Here is a 19850-nt window from a genome sequence, read left to right as displayed (position 1 = left end):
TGATATGCCAGGTGTGACTTACACAAGGACCTGAATGCACTGTGTCGTACCACAGCTCTAAGGAGGATTTCTCAGGATCTGTGGCTATTAGATCATCCAGCTGTGCCCACCTCCCCATTGAGTGTGGTTCTTCTGCTACTGTCTTTGCTGTGGATACAACAAGGCTGACAGGTGAATTCTTATTTATATTTTTCTAATTGTCAAGAATAAAAGACATATTTCTGGGAACAAATTCGCAAACAGCTCAGGTCTTTCTCCAGTGAATTCTCTTGTTAGACTACGTGGCTGTGGTTATTCTGGACCTGTGACTCTGGCAGTCCTGTCTGCATGGTGACTTTTCTGTAAGGGCAAGAGCGATGGGTGTCTGTTCATGCTATTATCCAAGGAGTCAGGTCAGTACCCTGGGGAATGGGAGTGGTGCTTAACCTATGGCCACGTCTCGCTACCTTGACTCTTAAAAAGCTTTTCTCACAACAAACTGAACTTTGGCATGCCACAGTTTAATATTGCCAGTCTTTGTTCTCTCCACGGAGAAGAGCTGATTCCCCTTCTCCTTGTGGATGCTTTTTTAATCATGTTTCCACTAGTTTTAGTGTTAGCACTGCCTGTTTATAAGCATACAAGTTTTACCCTTAAGGGTGAAGAATGGTTGCCCAGTGTAATGCAAGAAGTCAGTGATGGTGTAAGGCAGAAATACGGTCCAACAGCCCTGGGTTCTGCTTTCCTCCTGTGGGTCTGGTCTAAAACCTTTTAACAGACAAAAGTAGACTTAATGTACTTTTAGTAGACTTTCAGCTAATGCTGAATATGGATCACAAAATCCTCACCTTTCAGGTTCTGGCTGCTGCTGTAAGAAGCTAGGTGTCCGCTCAGCTGCCGCATCCCTGGCAGATGGCATTGTTCCTGCCTTGACCAGTCCATCACGCTGCAGTTACCATGGCTCGAGTCCATGTGCAAGTTGTCACTCTATGAGCTCTGCTAAAAGATACTCTCGTGCTTTTCAAGACCCAAGAAAAGTGACCAAAACAGTTAAAGAACAGTCAGCGAGCAGGGTGCCTAATACTATAGCTGAAGATCTTTGTACGTTATATTATTTTGTTAAAGAACGATTAGATACGTAGCAGGAGTGGAGTGCTTTGAGATCAGTCAGAGCTGTGAACTGGAATCGCAAGTATTACCAAGACCGTGATTCAGTGCCTAAAGACAAAAGCATAATTACAAGGAGAAGGTCATTTTTCTAAGCAAAGGACAGTTGTAAACTGCATTTACCAGAACAAAAAAATCCGTATTTGTTGCATTGCATCATTGAATTATTCATCAAGATCAGACACTTTTCTTGTTCAATTTACTTTGTCATTTTCTTCTAGCTTATTCTCAGCAGTTTGGATGAAAATATAGCACAGTGGCACCTGCTTACAAGAGACATTCAATTCACTGGAGGTCTTGATTGGAAAGACATTTGTTTCGGTCCAAGCCGAAATCAAATGCTCTTTGTTTTAATGGGATATTCATGTTTTATGGAAAAATAACTAGAAGTTGTGTTAAAGTATCTCTCAGTTATCCTGTTCTTATTGTTTAATGAGGTATTTCAGGACCTTAATCTAGAATAAATGAGAATCACTGATGGATCAGATCCTGCATCTGATATATACAGCCTCTGTTGAAACAAGTGTTTTCCCAGCAATGAGATTTGATTGCCTAGAAAGGTGTAAACTTCCCTTTTTCAGAAATTGCTTCATGTCTGTAGGTGAAAATATCACTCTATTTAGGGTGCTGTTGGCATGGTTAGCTGGTTTCAAGATCCTAGTCAGTGTGCTGAAAGGAGTAAATAATAATTACTCTGTTACTTCACAACCTTTTCTTCTTCTGTAGAAACATATAGAGACACTCAAGCATGCAAGGAGATCAGAATGGGCCCCCATGTGTTCCTCTCACCATGATTGTTTTCCCTCTTTTGTTGCTTTCCCCCATAATTTCCTTCGTTTGCATATTTTAGTGTTTCATACCGTGGTGCCTGAGTCAATTTGCTTTTGAATAATTAAACAGGTACATGCCCTTGGAAAGTCATTGCACCCTTTATTGCCGCTTGATGTGTTAAGGGTGAGGAATTGGGAAAAGGTGTCGTGCGTTTTTGGTGACTACTGTTTTTATGTCAGGGTTGGATGTAATGCGGATGGGATTTGCAATATGCTGTGTTCAATTCTACGTGGTGAACTCATCTCAGGTACCCCAAGGACGGACCCAGACCGGGGAATAATTTATAGGGTCAGTGGCTGTTGCAGAGACATTGCATATTTAGGTGGGTCTGGGTTTTTGGTGGCAAAAGATTTTGGCTTCTGCAGAAGAAAACCTAAAGAATTGATCGTGAAACCTCTCTGCTGAGTATGGGTTTGGGAGGAGGGGAGGAGAGGATGGACAGGAGGAGTTTTGCAGCCCTGCAGTAAAGGTAGCTGGGACTTCTCTGGAGGAGAGGCAGTCAGCTGGGGATTGGGGTGGGTAATGTGTTCTGAGCTGCTCTGGGGATCGTTGGGTTGACAGGGAGGTTTCTGCAAGCACCAAAGGATTTCAGGTTTTCATTTAAATCCTGAGGCTGCAAAACTGGAGTGTAGCTGCACTACAGATGCAGCTCTAGTGGGGTTATTGTAGGGTTTTGCTAACATCATGCTCGCCTGCGTAGCTGAGCCACGGATTTCATTCTACGAACAGCATATGCTCGCCAGGGTAGGCCAGTGGCAACACGTGCTTTGTTAAATTGCATTTTATTGTACTGTTGTCTGCTAGTTATGCTTTTTTTTTTTTTAACTGTTGTCTACTAGTTATGCTTTTTTTTTTTTTTAGTGAGTGTTTTTAATTGTCCACATATTTCAGTGTCTTTGGTCACTCCAAATGACATTAAAATGTCAGCTTGCTTTCCTTGCTCGTTCTCGTTTTACTCTTTTGCAATTAGGGTGTTGTTAGAAACGTGCATCAATTTCCAGGTAGGTACTTTCCCTAGGATAGGGCATATTTCTGCTTAAATGTTACAAAATAAACCAACACAGTTTGTGTCCTTTAATGCAAACGCATAGGTTGTTGGCGTTGTTGGCCATGGCAGCTGCCTGCTGCCAGCTCCGTGGCAGGGAGGTGAAATCTTTCTGAAGCAGAGAATTCCTTCATACAGCAAAACTTCTGCCCAGTCAAGCTGGAGGAGAAAGGGTAGGGTGGAGCGTGTGCTTTGGGTGTTGGAGTTAATGAATGCAGAAATAAAAGGAGAAGGTTATGACGGGGTAGTTTTGGGTTCAATGCAATTGATAGGGTTATTGTCAGAGAAAAGGGACTCCACCCATTCATACAGGTGTTGTCTTTTGGCATTTGGAAGAGCTTGCCATAGAATTGCCCAGCTGGGATTCAGGTTCCCTATGCCAGCACAGTTGATGTGCTCAGCCATGTGCTAAATGAAAAGCATCTAGTTTTGGAGTTCCTCAGTGGGAGAAAACTGCGAATAGGGCATCAGTTCATGAAAGAGCAGCCACTAGAATTGAAGAGGTTAACGTGTCAGGAAAGGTTACAGGAATAACACATACCTAAATAATGGTAATTGGTTAAAAGTAGTAAGTGCCTTGGAGATAAAGAAAAAAACTTTTATAGGCTGTAAACGAGATTATTGAAATCCTTCAAACCAGGCCGTGTTAATGATGCAGATCTTGAAATGTGCGATGGCTGAGATTTAAATATGTGTTTTGATATGAATTGTACGATCACTCATCAAAAGCTTCAGACCTGTTGCTTTTTAAAGGATGTTTTCTTTACTATCTGAATCAAACATGTCAGCTCTGCAATCTGGGGTCGGTTAATTGAAATGCAGTGAGAGTGCAAAATCTGGATCAAGCGCGAGGCTGGCAAACTTCATTCATCCTTTTCTATGAGCAGACCTCTAAAAGTAAGTGCTTAGCTTGAGAACTGTTGATGAAATTAGTGACATTCTCCATCCTTCTTTACATGGGAAGGATTTGGGCCAGATGGAGTCTGAAGGTACAATTTGAAATATACCATGTCACACTTGATTGGATTGAGTGAATGAATAGCAGATCTTGAGGAACGCCTTATTATAGTATTATTATACTTTTCCCTGTCTGGTGATGGATTTTATCTCACTAGAGCAAAAATCTGGAATTGGCATGCCCAAAATACCCCAAGGTAGGTTTTGCTGTTTCCCTTTTCCTCATAAACTGTTATTTAATTTTAGGTGATTGAATTTGGTGACATTTAGTGCACATTAAAGGGAAGAATTTATAACTCCAGCTAAGGCAAAGTATATTTCAGGCTTGTTCTTTGTGAGCTTTTCTTGCTATTCTGCCAAGTCCATGTGCACCTCTGCCTGCTAGAAACCTGTGCCACACCATGCCCGAGCTTCTGGTTGGGCTCCTTCCTCAAGGTAAAATAACATCTTCAGCAACCATCAACAGGAAAAATAAACGCATGAATCTGTAAGAGCAGTTCCACTACAGAGTGAGGGGTTGAAGGCACTCTTTGTGTGTGCCTTTGGTTCCCATTCAAGTGCTCTCTTGATGCCTTTAATTTATATTGACCCCTGGAAACTGTGCAGCAATGTGATGGCAGCTAAGGATGGTTCAGGTACTAGGAAGATCCATCAGGTTGATGTACCCACGCCCCACCTAGAGGGGAATGTGATACAGCAGGCACCACAAAACCCCACCATTTGCCACCAGATCTCCCCATTTCCAGCGGCATGAAGTTTTGGGGGTATTTGGGAATGGAATATAGAACGATACAACCCCTTGGTACAGTGCCCAACAGCGTACCCTTCCCGGGTCTAATATTTCATTTAAAAGCAATTTGCCTGAATAAAATAAAATATGCATGATGGGTGAACACAGATGAGCTCTGTTAATGTATTCTAATTAACTTGCTAAAAATATTTTAAAATCTTAATAAGCTTAAAGAGAATTTCTGATGATCAGATGCAATGTTAATGAGCAGGGTATAAAAACACAAGAAGGTAACGTGGATCGCTGATTGGCAGTTGCAGCGCTGTCTGTGTAGCTGACATCTTTCTCGTGTGAAAGAAAGCTTTTTGGGTTAAATTTCAGCTTTTGTCTTGGTAGCTAATTTCTCAAGGTCCTTTTCGAAAAAGCTTAATGAACAAAGCATTAAAAAAAAAAAATCACCTGTTTGATTTTGGGTGGAGTGGGGATTTTATTACTTAATTATGCCTTAGAAAAAACATGCTAAGGACATTGATAATAAAGTATCTGTGTTCTTTGTGTGTGGGAGAATGATTCTTTTCCTTTTATATCTGCCATAAATCTCAGCTTGTAGTTCTTGTTCTCTCCAGGCTATTAGGTTTCTGCAGCCTGTATTTCATTCCTTAGCACCTATTGTTGCTTGGCAACTGCATCCGATTTACATGAACCCAGCCCGGGAAGGAACAGCTACCTGGAACCTTTCTGCTCCGAAACCCCGAGAAACGTAGTGCTTCTCCCATTCGCTATGACAATTATTAGGAAATATTAATTGCTCCTCTCTATTCGTCTTCCTATAGCCTTTATTTTTTAGTTAAAGGCAAAGAACCCCTCCGTTCTCTGTTTAGTTCCAGTCCGCCAGAGGTCACAAAATTCATTTATAAATAATCCTCACGGAAAGGAGGAGGTTTATTAATAACAGAGGAGTTTAGTAGTGTTCAGAGCCTCAGCCGATGCAAGTGGTCCCCAGTGCTGCGTGCTGTCGGTACGGAAAGGAGGAGATTCTGGGCCATGAAGTGACCCACCATAGTCATATAAGGAAGATTAGTGTTGGTTATTATTTTTTTTTTCCTGATAGTAAGTTCTGTATGGTTCTTAGGGAGAAAAAGGAGAAACTGTTTCCAACTCACTCTGTGTGCTTCCCTTCTTGGTATATGAAACAAATAAGCAGATTTTCTGCCTTCCTCGGAAAACTTGCCTGGTGTTTTGCGAGCAGGTGAACCCCTCTTACTGATTATTCTTATGAAGTCCTTTATGACCTGTAGGTTATATCTAGTGAGAGGAACAGGAGGTATTAAAAGGAAAAATCAAGAAGAAAATTTCACCAGCACAAAACAGTCTTACAGGACTAGCAGAATGAGAGGTACAGGCAACATTTGTGAGTACCAAACATAATACTTTTTTTTTTATATCTTGTGAAGAAAACACCAAAGTTGCCTTGTTTTATATTTTCTTTTCTGTTCCTCATCTGGCTTATCCTTTGCAAAAATAAGATGATCCCTGGACATTGACTCTTTCCTGTTGTTTGTAGGCCTTTGTTGATGTTTTTTAGATAACTTGTAAAGAAGCAGAGTAGATTTGAAATCTCCTAGAGATCTGGTTTGCAAATCTAGATCTCAAGCCATTTCTTGCCAAAGTTCGTCATGCTTTGGATTTCTCTGAAATCAAAATACCCTGTAGGATGTTCTTTCCTCTCTTCCCTCAAGTGGCATTCAAGGTCAAGTCGTCGCACCCTGTGCCTTTTAATTATATTCTGTGGCTTTAGGTAATGCTGAACTTGCAGCTGATTATTGTTATATTTTCTCCTGTGGACATGTCTTGCTACTGATGCACAGACTGTGCAGATTAACTAATGCAGAATCGAATGCATTTGTGATCTAAGTAATGAAGGGGCCTTTGTTCTATTCTTGGTTGTTCCACTGATTTTGTGCGACCTTGGGCAGCTCATTTATCTCCTTCCTTGCTTTTCCCATTTTAACCTTCCATGGATGGTGTCATATGTTGATTTGCCAATGTAATTTTTTAGTTCCCTTAAAAGATTTGCAAGGATGAATATTGCTGTGTGTGAGGACTAATAGTTTTTACAAATGAAACAATGGTGGGTTTATGTTTCTAAATAACACAGCAGCACTGTACATTGCTGCGTGGTCTCTAAAGCCACCTGGTGATTACCCACGTCAGAGTTGGGATAGGCATGGGAGGGTATATGTTTTGCTCAGCTTCAGGCATGAGTTTTTCATACGTTGGAATATTTTGAAGAAATACTGAGATGTGCTGCAATGCTAGCAACAGAGCACGTTGAAGAAAATCGTAGTTTTCAGTAAGTGGAAAATGCCTAAGGTAGCGGTCACTTTATTTACTTATTTCTTTTTTAAATCTATTTCTGGGAACATCTTGCATGGTCCTGACTGTAGGTGAACGTCTCGCCTCTGGGCCAGGGAACTGAGCAGTAGGAATTCTTGGTTTGCATCTCCAGCGTTCCCAGCGGCACTGCTGCATGGATCGGTGGAGAGCCCTCCCAAACTCTGGTGCTTCTTGTGACGGTGACCACAGGATGCCTGCCTTCCTCCTGTGGTACTCTGCACAGCACCTCTTCCAGAGCTGCACCCCTTCAAAGCTGGCACATTCTCCCAAGAAACCTGGCAGATTTCAAGCAAAAGTTTCTCTGATTAATCAAGAGTTTTTCACAGAATGGTTAAGGCTGAAACTGGATGATCTGTAAAAGTCCATTCCAACCCAAACTGTTCTATGATTCTGTGGTTGGAGGGCACCTCTGGAGCTCACCTCATCCAACCCCTGCCTCAAGCTGGGCCACCCAGAGCAGGTCGCCCAAGACCACATCGAGGCGGCTTTTAAATATCTCCAAGGATGGAGACTCCGCCACCTCTCTGCACAACCATTTTATACACTGGCACCTTCCTACTAAATATTTGGACAGGCAAACTGACAACATGCAGCATCAAGTAGTTCTAGGGTAGATGTTTTTAATGCTCTGACCCTGCTCTTTTTTTCTAGTGGTTTTAGTGGTGAAGACATTTCTGCTAGGTACTGGTAGGGTACCAGCGGCTCTAAGCATCAGCGGTTTGTGGTCTTGGAAATATGCCTTTTAATGAGTAGCAGAACTTAATATACTTAGCTTATCAAAAAAAGAAAGACAAGATGTAATTTAATTGTGGTCTATAAGTGTCAAGACATGAAGGGGAAGCCCAGCTCTACACTAATGTTTTAATTGGAAGGCTGAAGCCAGAAAGATCAACTGGCTAGAAGTTTAAAAGATAAAAATCTAAATGATGGGAAAAGTATAAATATTTAACTTTAAAGTCTCATTCAGCATGAAAATAGCCAGTAGTCGCAGTAAATTCTCTGTCACTTTGTGTCTCTCAGCTGAGAGGCTCTGTATCTTCTTCGCATTACTGTCCTTGAGCAAATGCATTGCTGGGTTGGATGGTGGGATCGTGGTGTTAAAGTTGTGTGACCTCGATAAAGCAGATGGTCTCTTCTGACCTTTAACGCTTTTGGAGCTCTCTGTAGGTAGATTATTAAATAGCTGGCTGTAATGGCTAGATTTCAAACATGCAGTTTTGGTCTCCTCTAAGGTCTGGTCTCCTCTAAGTTCTGCTTCAGAACATTTTTTGAGAATCAGTTAATTTGTCCCGTTGGTTCCAGATTTCCTGTTTATCTGCTGAAGGACAGCAATTCTGAAGTGGAGAGTGAAGATAGAGGTGTTGCCAAGGGTCTCTGAATAATTAATGGAGGCATGGTGTAAATCAAAGCAGGTGACACTTTGTTGAGCCTTTAATTGAAACCTTGGCTACTTCATGGATGTTTGGACAACTGCTGAACAGTTTTTGTGGTGATTAGTATTTTTCCCAAGACACTATTTTTACGTTCCACAGTTCTTGCCATATTTAAACTTTGGTTAAAGAAAAGATGAAAACTTTGAGTGCCAAAAAAAAACCACATTCAAGCTGAAGTAAACCAGTTCTGTTGGTGAGTGCATTTTACCTCACTAATTCCTGGTGACTTATTTTTTTTATAAGGAATTAATTCAGAACCAAGAATTTATACAAGTCAGAGAGAGAACAAGTATTTATTAAATTACGTCTAGTAGTAATGTCTTCAGGAGAGGACTTTTCCCCAAGTACATTTTCAGTCTTGACCAAATAGATTTTTAAGTGTTTCCTTCTCGTTTGCTTTCTGCCTCTTTCCTTAAAAGCTTCTGCAGGAAGGTTTTTCCAAATTATTCAGCCTGTACCTATGAAAACTTCTGGTCTGAATCGGCTGCTTTTTTTTTTTTTTTTTTTAACTGCTTCCTGTAAACTCTAGTGCTGAGTTGTGGGTATATTTTTTATATGTTACACTTGGAATTTAGCCCAGGCTTCAAGAAAATACTCTGTCAAATAGAGATCCATGTCTTCAAAAAAAAAAAAAATCACAGTGAATTGATAAGCAATTGAGCTCTGCAGTATTTCTACAAGAAGTGCAAATATTCCAGAGGTCTCATAGTGCACTTGTCAATGTATATGCTATAGCGCTATTATGACTATTGATCAGCTTGTTCCCAAATAAGTCTTTAACGTTCATGAACCAAACTTTTCCTTGCTGCATAACTCTGCTGAAGTCAATGAAGCTGAATTGTCAGTAGGGTTGTATCGTAAATTTTTTTTTCTGGTTCCCTGTAGTACGTCTTGGACTACTTGTGTTTTTGGGGTAATTTGCAATGATGTGAGGTGCGGTTAAAAAGATAATTTTTGTACGCATTTTTTCTACGTTTATTTTTCCTGAAATCCATTAAAACGGGGAAGGCTTTTTCCTGTCTGAAGTGAGTTAGATTAAGAAGAATTTTAGAGTTAGGTGATTTGGTGTCTTTAAGTTTCAGGCTGTGAAATACAAAGTTTTGTCTTTATTGAAGCAAGGTCTTAGGAAAGCTGAATTTGGCATCTTCATGAAGAACAATCTCTGCTATTAGTAGTCAACATTGTTGCTTGAGAACACGAGGCGATCTAGACTAGCAGTAGCATATGAATCTTGACTCTGGGTAACATTTCTACTCTGTTTTACTTAGGTGTGTGCGCATCAGCTCATAGCAGTGGTATTATTCTTGCCTTGCAGCAGTGTGATCAAGAAGAATCATGCTTGTTCTTCTCTACATCATTGTAGAGACTTTGTCTATGTAAGTAGTGTAAATGTTGAGGATATTAGCCATATCTGTCATTGCTGCTGAGAAAATCAAGGCTTTTATTTTCTCCTGTTGAATTACAGCTGGTTTGATAGGAGCTGTAGCCATACAGGCTGATGATCAATTCTGTTCTTAAAAGTTATTTTTCTTCCCCAGGCACTGCATTAAAAAAAAAAAAAATAAATTCTGTGCCTGGAAAACTTCTAACACGCAGTTGAGCAATTGAAACCCTCAATGAAATTAAAAGTCTGTTAACGAAATATGAAAGCTTTGCTTATAAGCAAGGAAACGGCCAACCTGTATGGCAAATATGGCTTGCTTCTCTCTGTACTAAATTAGCTGAGACTTCAAAGTACAAGTAAAAAGGCCTTTTAAAAAACAGATTTTTGAATAGCTTTTATGAATTACTGTCTTCTTTTGAGTATTGTAAAGATGGATGAATTTGTTTTGCTTCAAGCTTGTAGTTTTTTTTCACTGGGGCAGTTGTACGGATCTCTAAATTAAAAACAAAAAGTTAAAAATCAGATGCTGTCTAACGTGCTGAAGACTGTGGCAGTCTGTTTCTTCTGTGTTATGAAATGCTTGGAGATGTCAGAAGTAACAGAGCACAACAAGGTAGAGAAGCAAGTGCATTTGGACTCAATCCTAGAAGTCACAGGGATGTAAGGGCCATTTGGTAACCTGTAACTTGAATATTTTCATATTTGAAAAGGTATAGATAACAAAAACCTTTTGCCATAGTGGGAGTTCAGTTTCATGGTGCTTATTTGAATAAGAATGATTAGCATGAGTTTTTGAAGAGTTAATTTGTAAGGAGGAAGATTTTGGAACGTTGGTTTTATAAATGGGGCAAAATAATGATGTATTTTTGTTTTTGTTTTTCTTGAATGAAAAGCAAGAAAATATATTTTTTAAAATTATAGTGTTTGGAGTTAATCAGAGAAATAAAGGAGGGGCTGACACTTTTCTTGTTGCTTACAAATTGTAAATTGCAGTTATTCGCAATCATGCTTATAGCTGGCGTGGGTTCATGTGCGTAATCAGCTGCTTTTTGAATGCATGTTCTATTGTTCTGTTTTATTTATGGATTCATTTGTGATGAGAAAGACATTATGAAGTTGTTTGAATGAAGCCTTGGAAATGTCTTTTAGAAGTTTTGAATGTCAGCTAGCGCTTGGAGTTTGGGGTACAAATCAGGGCTGGGCATAGAAATGGAAATTTAGGTGAAAAAGTTGGAGGGTTTTCATCCTCAGCTTCTGCTTGCTGACTTCGCGGTGCATGAGCTAGTGAAATTCAGGACTGATACAGGCACGTTGTTGCTGTCAGCTGAAATACAGCCAAAGCCTTGAGGTCAGGAGTCTTCCCATCGATTTCAGCACCTGGACCTGTTAGCGGTGTGATCTGACTCCGCTCCTGGTGGAACAGGAGGGTGAATTTCTACCTCCAGTCTCCTTTGTGCTAATCATCGGCGCTAACCTTCTGATTGATGTGAGTTTGCTCATGTGATTATTTTTCTTAATGTCTATGGTTATGCGCCAAGACCATTGGAGGGGATGTTGGGCTGCTCTGGAGAGACTCTCCCTGTGCCACTGGTTCCTGTTTCACGTGCTGAATCCACATGGGCGATGCTCTTTGAATTTGTACTTTCTAAAACTTTTGTCCTGCTGCTTCCACACCCCCCAGCTTTTTGTCTTAATGCGATGAAGCTGCTTGCTTTTCTGGGAAGGCATCATCAGTACAGAACTTCAGTCTTCTGGGGAGCTCTGAAACCGCTGTAACACAAACCACAGTAATTTCTCTGTCTTCTCAGTGACAGATTTTTGTTCCCCTTTGTGCCTTTCAATGAAAACAATATTTTGACTGAAAACAAGAGCCAGGAGGTGAACTTTAACATCATGCAGTTCTTCTTACTGGATTTCTGAAAGGCAGAGTGGGGGTGGTTGTGTGAGCAGTAACACGTTCAGAGGGCTAACATCTCAGTCGTGTTTGGGAAAGTGCCTTATGCTCCATCTTGCTGTGCAAGTGAACTTCTTTACTTGTCTCTTCTCCCCCTCGCTCTGTCTGCTGCCATGGGAGTTATTATTTTAACTGAATTACGTTAAGTTAGTCACCCCATTCCGCAGCAGGTAATAGATCTGTGGAAGATGTGCATGTTGCAAGATGACACCATGCCCTGTGAACACTTTCTAGACAGGGTTAAAAATCTGTATCGGCTCTCAAAAAATCATAAAATTTTAAATAGGAAGGAAATAAACTGGTTGGTTAGGTACTATGCAGGGAGCTTTTAATTAAAAGATGTTTAAACTGATTCTCTCAACTGTCAAAGAACTGAATTCATGAATGATGTTTGCTACAGTTGTTTGTTTTTTTTTTTTTTTTTTTTTTTTTTTTTTTCAGTAGCACTGTGTTTAAGTTCTTTCTCTGCACTGCCGTAGGGGATAGATGGTAACTCCCAACAGATTCAAACACAGCTGGCTGAGAACACCACTAGTGATGGATGAACGATGTCTTTGTTAATGCCCCTGTATACATAAATGATGGGCTTTATTTATTTATAAGATGTATCCAATTACACACCTCAGAGCAAATGTCCACCGTTCAGTAAAGCACACAGTATTGGCGTTAAAAAGGCAATCCTGAAATCAGTGATCAATGCCTTTTCCTCAGTCTCAAGGGAGAGATTGAAATAAGGAATAAACCTAAAATTCAGTGAATTGGGATTGGTTCTTTTGGGACCTTCTTGTTTGTAATAAAACTCAACCAGTGAAGCTGTTGTCTCTGCTCTGGGCATACGCAGAGCTGCTGCTGGAAGCGTGGAGCACTGGGTTCACTGGAGATCTGTCTTCCACATGCTCTGATGGACCAGTCCCACCAGCACACTGGGTCAGGTTCTGTTGTCAGATGTTGATGGCTACGGTTCACTAGGCTGCTGCCTACTGGGATATGTTTTGGTGAAGCAAACCATCCTAGTTATTCAAAGTGGTGAAGAATGAATGGTTTTGCCCTTTATGTAGCTTCAGCATAGATTTTTTTTTCTGTGTATCTATGTGTTTTTCTAGTCGTAAGCTGACTCCATTCAGAACTTGAGATGTCCAACCAACATCAGAAACTTCACTGCATAAACTACATCAGTTTCTTTTATCAAGTAGGCTAGCCATTTACTGAAATAATTCTTAGTGTTTACCTACAAAAGAATTAGTCTGGATTAAGATAGGTGTGCAGATAATCGGGGTGTTAAGCACTTCTAGGCTTAAGTTCTGTCTCCTCTCTTGTTAGGTATTTACCTCAACTAAAAGTAGGGTAAATGTAGGATCATGGGTGGTTTCTGTAGAATGAAGTGTACATGTAGTGTAATTTTACCCCTATTTTTTTTACCCCTGTTTTTCTTAGGGAAACATATTTATATAGAAATATCCTGAGATACTGTTATGGCATAAAATGGTAACGTATACAAAACCTGAATCTTCTGACCTAGCAAGGAGTAGAAGTCTCTTGTCCAGTCCTCAATTCCTAATGCAGATATCTGTTACAGGGACACTGAAGTCAGCTTGAAGGCACAAGTCAGCCCTACCTGGCCTATCAGTTACTATGCCAGTGAAAGAAGATGCAGTATCTACTGACAGAATCCCCGAACTTTTGGAAAGTTGGGTAGCAGCAGCCCTAAGACAGAGAGCTGGCGTGCAGGTGGAAGTACCAGAAGCAGCTGAGCTAAGATTTGTTTGCAGTTTTCACAGGGGTGGCCACTGCCTGGCTTTACCACCAATGTCTTATGCACCATCCTTTCCAGATGGGGATATCCCAGCAGTTTACAAAGCCCCTTTCCAGAGGCAGGTGGTAGTAAGCATGCCTCATTCATTCGGTTTGTTTAGTCACTGTGAAGTGTAGCAAACATTTATTTCTAATTCTGTCTTGCTGGCTGTCTTTGAACTGTGGTTTCGTGTTGGATATGGTACTTTGGCAAGAATTTATATTCACAACAAGGTTTTAGCAAGACAGAATTGCAACTACTAGGCAAATCATTCAGAGTTCAGTTTGGTCTCTAGGAACAGAGGCTTACCAGTTATTTTTCACTGGTTTCTGTGCTATTATGTTGTTGTGATAATCTTGGCAGGGATCTGTCACTATGTGTTGGTATAATTGAAACTTGTTTTCCCTGAGGAATCGCTCTGCTGTTTGTTTTATTTGTTTACTGACATTGACAGAGATCCTAATGGCTTTTAAAACCCAATTTGTGCATCTCTGAATATCCTCCAAAGAGGAAAATAAAATTAAATTTATCAGCAAAATAGGGTCCTTCATGCTTCAGCTGGGTCTTAGACTCCGCCTGAGAATCTAGTAGTGGGTCAAGAAATGGCATGAGGAACCTTTGTGAGCTGCATCTTCTTTGTTGCTGGTTTTGTCTTCAGAGACCTGGTCATTAAGGTACTTGAAAAGATAAACGACAAGTCATTTAGGGCCTCAGTATAAGTTGACCAAGTTTTCTTTCTGTGAAATAAATTACCTTTAGCTTTCATTAAAAATGAGGTTAAAATAACATCATAATATCACACTAAAATTCCCCTTTCAGGAGGATGGTGTTATTATTGTCATAGATTAGGATAATTGATGTCTTTTTTTAATGTCTTTTTAAAAAATATAATATATTGAAGTATTTACGCATTTATTTAGTTGTAAGCCTTTAAAGAATTTCAGTGAGATATTTGGACTACTGATGCTTATAACACCTTGCTGAGTTGTGGTTGTGAATAGATGTATGGCTTGTTGCATGTTGTGCTCCAGAGGAGCATGCACACAAATAAATAATAAGGCATTGGACAGAAATTTGAGAACATGATGAGGAAGGGTGGGTTTCCTTAAAGACTAAAGAATGCAGGGTAATTTTTTTTTTCTCAATACCTCCAAATCTATGTTTTTGAATTGGATGAAGATTCAGATCATTTTTTATTTTGTTGAATTGACTTAGACTATCTCTAATTGCCTTTTGACACATTTCCTTGTCATTCAAGCACATAGAGATTGCGCAGGTTTCAGTGGACTCTGATTGTGAACATGACGAGGAGACAAGTTTGGAAAATACTGCTGATTTTAAAGGTTATCTGTCAGCTTGTATATATACAGCTATGAGCCAAACCAATCTGACCTCAAACCAGAGCTGTAGTATAATAACACTCAGCCTTTCGTATTGGATATCTCTTTTGCAAATCTCCCAGACTTTGATAGCACTATAATAATAATAGATCAGCAAAACTTATATTGCCTCTTCTAAAGAAGTGTTCTAATGTGGCTTGGAAAGGTGGGTAATTAGTCTTATCTCCTTTTTTACAGAAGGTAGATTAGAGGTACAGAGAGCGAGCCCAGGCCATTTGACTCCCACCACCTTGTTCTCATTGCTTGGTTCAGTAGTGCAAATCTCGACAATATGCAATTTCAGTCTGATCTATATGTTGTATTGCATTGCAGTGCCCAGAACAAGGATTTTGGCTACTGGTGGTGCATCCCACAATAAGAAGATATTACAGGTAAGTAGGAAATTAAATCCATTGAACTCAACGCACAGTTTTATCTGCTTTTTTATTTTGATGTACAGAATCCAAACCACTGCAGAAACACAGGAAGGCGTGGGTATGAGATTATGAATCTGCTTCAGGTCTTTGGGATTTTTCCTCGGATTTAATGTGGAGAGACCATTAACCCAGTGCTAATTTTGTATTGAACTTTGTTTTTTTTTTTTTTTATACTTGACTAGTTTGATGAATGTGTATCTGAAACACTGGTGATTTCCAGATCTCATCACTTATGTCAAATCAATCAGCAAAGAAATCAAGAAGAGACTTGCTAAGATTATTGAGATTTTTCTAGTTTTTGTCATTAAAGTCAGAGTTGGGCCTTAGATTTAATCTGGGGAGGGATTGTGCTGGTGCTAAACACTCAGAAAAAACAGCAAAAGTAACAGGAAAAAAAAACACCAACAACAAAACATGCTATAAACCCTGTCCCTGTTGTTTTGAGCAGCTGTTACCTATTAGCAGTGTGTCACATATTGTGGGGGAGGCTATGCTTCTGTATAGTCTCTCTTCCATCTTCCTACCTTCCTCATCTGCTGCAGTTGCTGCACATCCAGCCCTGCTTAAGATCCTTTGTCTCAAGAAGATGTCTTGGGAGCAGAGTACTGCGTGCTCTGCTTCTGCACTTTGGCCCTGTCCTGTAGGGACCCTCCCAAGGGATGGGAAGGTTGTTTAGTCTCTACAGACTGTTTAATTGTTGGCCTCCCTTGTGAAATCAGCGTTAGTGGGATGGCATTGGATTTAGGGTGGGGGCACTTAGCCACTAACAACATATTTGAGTAGTTTTTTACTTTGCAGAAATGAGCACTGAGATTTAGCAAAGCCTCTTGCTGATGGTGAGAGGCCTCTCACCTAGATTTTGCTATTGCAGAATTAGACCTCTGGGTTAGGATTCATGTTGCCTGAATCCAGTCATCTGTGATGTGATGCCTGTATGCGGTCTGTCACTGAAAATCCTGTAATAGCCAGGGGAGAGCCAGTCAGTTACAGTGCAAAGAAAACGGTGTTTTAACTTATCAGATGCAGGTGTCTCCCTCTGGGTGAGCCAAAGAGCTTTTTGTACTTCACTGACTGCACTGACAAGCTTCCTTTTGACTAGAGCCTCACACACTGAGGCTGGAGGTAGGCATCTGCACCAAAAAGCACCTGTCTTAGTCTTAGGCTGGGTCCTGGCCCTGAAGTTAGTCAAACAGAGGGTGTTTGCTTTCTGTGGATGCCAATCCTTTTCCATCAACTACAGCAAGTCAGCTGTGCACCACATTCTTTGACAATTGCAGTTGTACAAAGTGAATGCCTCCATTCTCCGAAACCCAAGTTGGAATAAATGGAGGTTGAAGAGCAAAGAGCTCACTTTCTCCTCAGTCATCTAAAATGCATGTTTGTATAACCATAGGGTGTAGAGCTGATTGGGACACAACAGATTTGGCATGTTTTGCCTGTAGATGTCACTTCTCTTCATCTGCTTTGGTTATTTTGCTCAGGAACTTGACATTGGGAAATTAGCTGATGGGTTAATTGCTTAAAACATTGGTCCCTGCTGAAGTAGTTCTACTAAGAGTATGTCAAGGAAGAGATCGAATTAGTAGGGTTTGTTTTGAATTTAGTTTAGTTTGAGTTTGTTTTTCAAGCAGTATTTAGGTGCAAGGGGTTCTCCTTACCGTGGAATGAAGGCAGAGAACAGGATGTTTTTATAACATGGGATTTTAAAACAGAGCTGAAAATTGTGGGGATGAGAGAGTGACTGCTGTGGTGCTTGCTCTTCAAGTGTAACAATGGAGCTGCTTTTAAAACTCATTAGAGGTGTCTTAAAATAATATGATCAATACAGTGTCATCCACTTAATTCAATCACTGGTTAATTGGGTCCTCCTTTTTAATTTAATCAAAACCTCAGAAACCATATCAGTTGCATGAAGAATAACAGCTTCCCCCCTTATCGTGTTCAATTTTGGATAATTTGTTCCAGGGCTACAAAAGAGTATCATTTAATTAATCAACATTCAGTAACTCCTATATTTTATGTAGTAAAGGAGGCAACTTAGGAAAATGTGCTTTAAAAATATAGCCATAGTAGGGCAGCTTTTTTCCACTGTTCTGGGAAGCTTTTTATAACTTACCTGGTGCTTGATTAATGACCACATGAAACACAATGAAATATTTTTAACAGTAAAACCTCTAACAGTTTCTTTTAAAACCATTCATGAGAGAGATCGTGGTTTCAAATGACATACTAAAAATATGAACTTTGAATAATTTTAATTTGATAATCATGTGGCACAAGATAGTTATTATTTGTAGTATTACAGTACATGTTAGCATTCAGGATAGAGTAGAGCTGCACTGTGTAAGGCTCTGCAGATATGCAAAACAAAAGAACTGTTGTCCAGAGGAATTTACAATTCAAGCATAAGACAAGGAACACCTGTTTGGGGTGGAGAGAAGAAGATGGGGGATATGTTGAAACCATACAGTATTACTGGCCAGCAGGATGGGCAGTGGAACCAGCACTCTGTGGCCTTATCATTTCCAGAGGACCTTTTAATAGATACTGCGATTAATTTTCTGCTTGTCCTCTAGCACTGAAGCTCACATACTGCTCAATGCTTGCTTGCAACTGAAGTTAGGTATATATGAGTGTTAAGTGTATAAGCTCAGGCTTTCAATGAATTCTATTAGCAACAAGTCAGTTTTGTTTAAAATTCCCAAAATAGATGATTTTCTAAGGTTTTGATTTGCAGATTTGACCCAACCTTTCAGAGAAAGAGGCAAAATCCTTTAGAAATGTCATATGCAATTTTTCCTATAGCATATATGAATTGAATTCCTTACTCATTTTTTTATGAAGCCCTAGGGCCCATGGTTGGTGGGGCTGTTAATTCCTGGATTGGGGTTTGCAGGTGATGAATCTGAATGGTTTGGATTCTTGGACACTGGCCTTATTTCAGACTCTTATATACCGATGTAAATTGGGTGATGCACTGTTGCCTTTGATAAAAGTAATAACCATCACAAGTTAAATCTCAATTGCTACCTGCTTTTTGCATTGCCTAGCCTGAGGGACACCTGCAGACCTCAGGGTGATGAAACCAAAATGTCTGTTTAATTTGGAATGAATTTATTGGCAGTGTTTTCAGAAAAAGAGTTCTTGAACCTCTTTTGTCCCTACCCAAATTTGTCTTCATTTTTCCTCTTCTGTATCTTTTTTTCTTATACCTACACTGTGGGGAATAGAGCATATATTCATTAAATGCGAGATGCCTGGTGTAGATTTCAGTGCAGTGGGTGGAATGGTGCGTGGTGGAATAACTGTAGTGTCTGTCAGATATCATAGCAAATTCTTTGTCTGTACAATTTTCTTTGTATTGCAAAGCAAAGTTGAGAACATGCAGTCTTGCTTTGTCTTCGTAGCTACGGATTCCACAAGTGCAGGAGGATTCCTAGTGTGTGTAAAGCCTGTGTAACCAGCCCCTGTGTAATTTTTCCTGCTAACCATAATGTGGTGGGAGTGCTGGAGGCAAAGATGACAAATGTAGACCTTCATATTGCTGTAGCTTCTGTTGTATCAAAGCTGAGAACTGAGGAGACACAGCTGGCTCCTCTCTCCTTCCATTCCTCTTGGCTTAGCCATAAACTGGGTGGAGAAAAAGAAGAACCAGTTGAGGGTTCCTCGGTGGATGTCTTTGCCCTGATGTAAGCCTTAGGCACAGGTAGATTGTGTGGGCTTATGACGGAGGTGATGCTCGAATTTAGAGTCCTCTAAACTTGCAGTAATGAGATCTGGAGAGAAATGGGGCTCAATTTCCTGGCTGCAGTTACATCTCTAGGTCAGATTTACCAGTACCCCATTGTGCGACAAGTTCAGGATTCGTTGCTTGTGGTGCCTCTTTCCATGGGTACCCAAATGCTTGGCTGGAGTGTACAGTAGTCATTTGTTTTCCTATGCAGTGATAGGGGGTTGCTTATCTTTTGTCTTTCACGGGCATGCATAACTGAAGCTTTGATACTTCTCAGGTCCTGTCTGATGTGTTCAACGCACCGGTGTACACTATTGATACCGCCAACTCTGCTTGTTTGGGAAGTGCTTACAGAGCAATTCACGGTAAGACTGTAAGGAGATACTTCTGAGCAGTCTGGGCATTTAATTTCAGCTGGTTAATACTTGGGATTAACATTACTGAAAATAAGGGGAGAATAAAGCTGTGTGGATCTGACTGGAAGGTCACTGAGGTCAAAGGGTATTTTTTTTTGGTTTAATACACTTGGATCAGGCCCAAGAATAGCATTTACATTATAATTCAACTCTGATTCAAGGCTGCTCCTCAACCAGGGGAATAGGGCCTGGAAATTGCTGAGATCGGCAGGGTAG

The 19850-nt window shown here is 40.3% G+C and overlaps 1 protein-coding gene across 6 annotated transcripts in view; it reads left to right on the top strand.

The window, feature by feature from the left end:
- XYLB (xylulokinase) overlaps positions 1 to 19850 on the top strand; it is an 82813-nt gene that overhangs the window by 52740 nt on the left and 10223 nt on the right. For all 6 annotated transcript variants that reach the window (XM_040548125.1, XM_040548126.1, XM_040548123.1 and 3 more), the window contains 2 exons: positions 15382 to 15440; positions 19496 to 19583. In XM_040548125.1, the coding sequence (XP_040404059.1) occupies positions 15382 to 15440; positions 19496 to 19583 (147 nt within the window). The remainder of the gene's footprint in view (positions 1 to 15381; positions 15441 to 19495; positions 19584 to 19850) is intronic.

The sequence above is a fragment of the Cygnus olor genome, chromosome 2, assembly GCF_009769625.2.
Source record: "Cygnus olor isolate bCygOlo1 chromosome 2, bCygOlo1.pri.v2, whole genome shotgun sequence".
NCBI classification, from domain to species: Eukaryota; Metazoa; Chordata; class Aves; order Anseriformes; family Anatidae; genus Cygnus; species Cygnus olor.
This window is presented reverse-complemented; position numbering and strand designations above follow the sequence as displayed.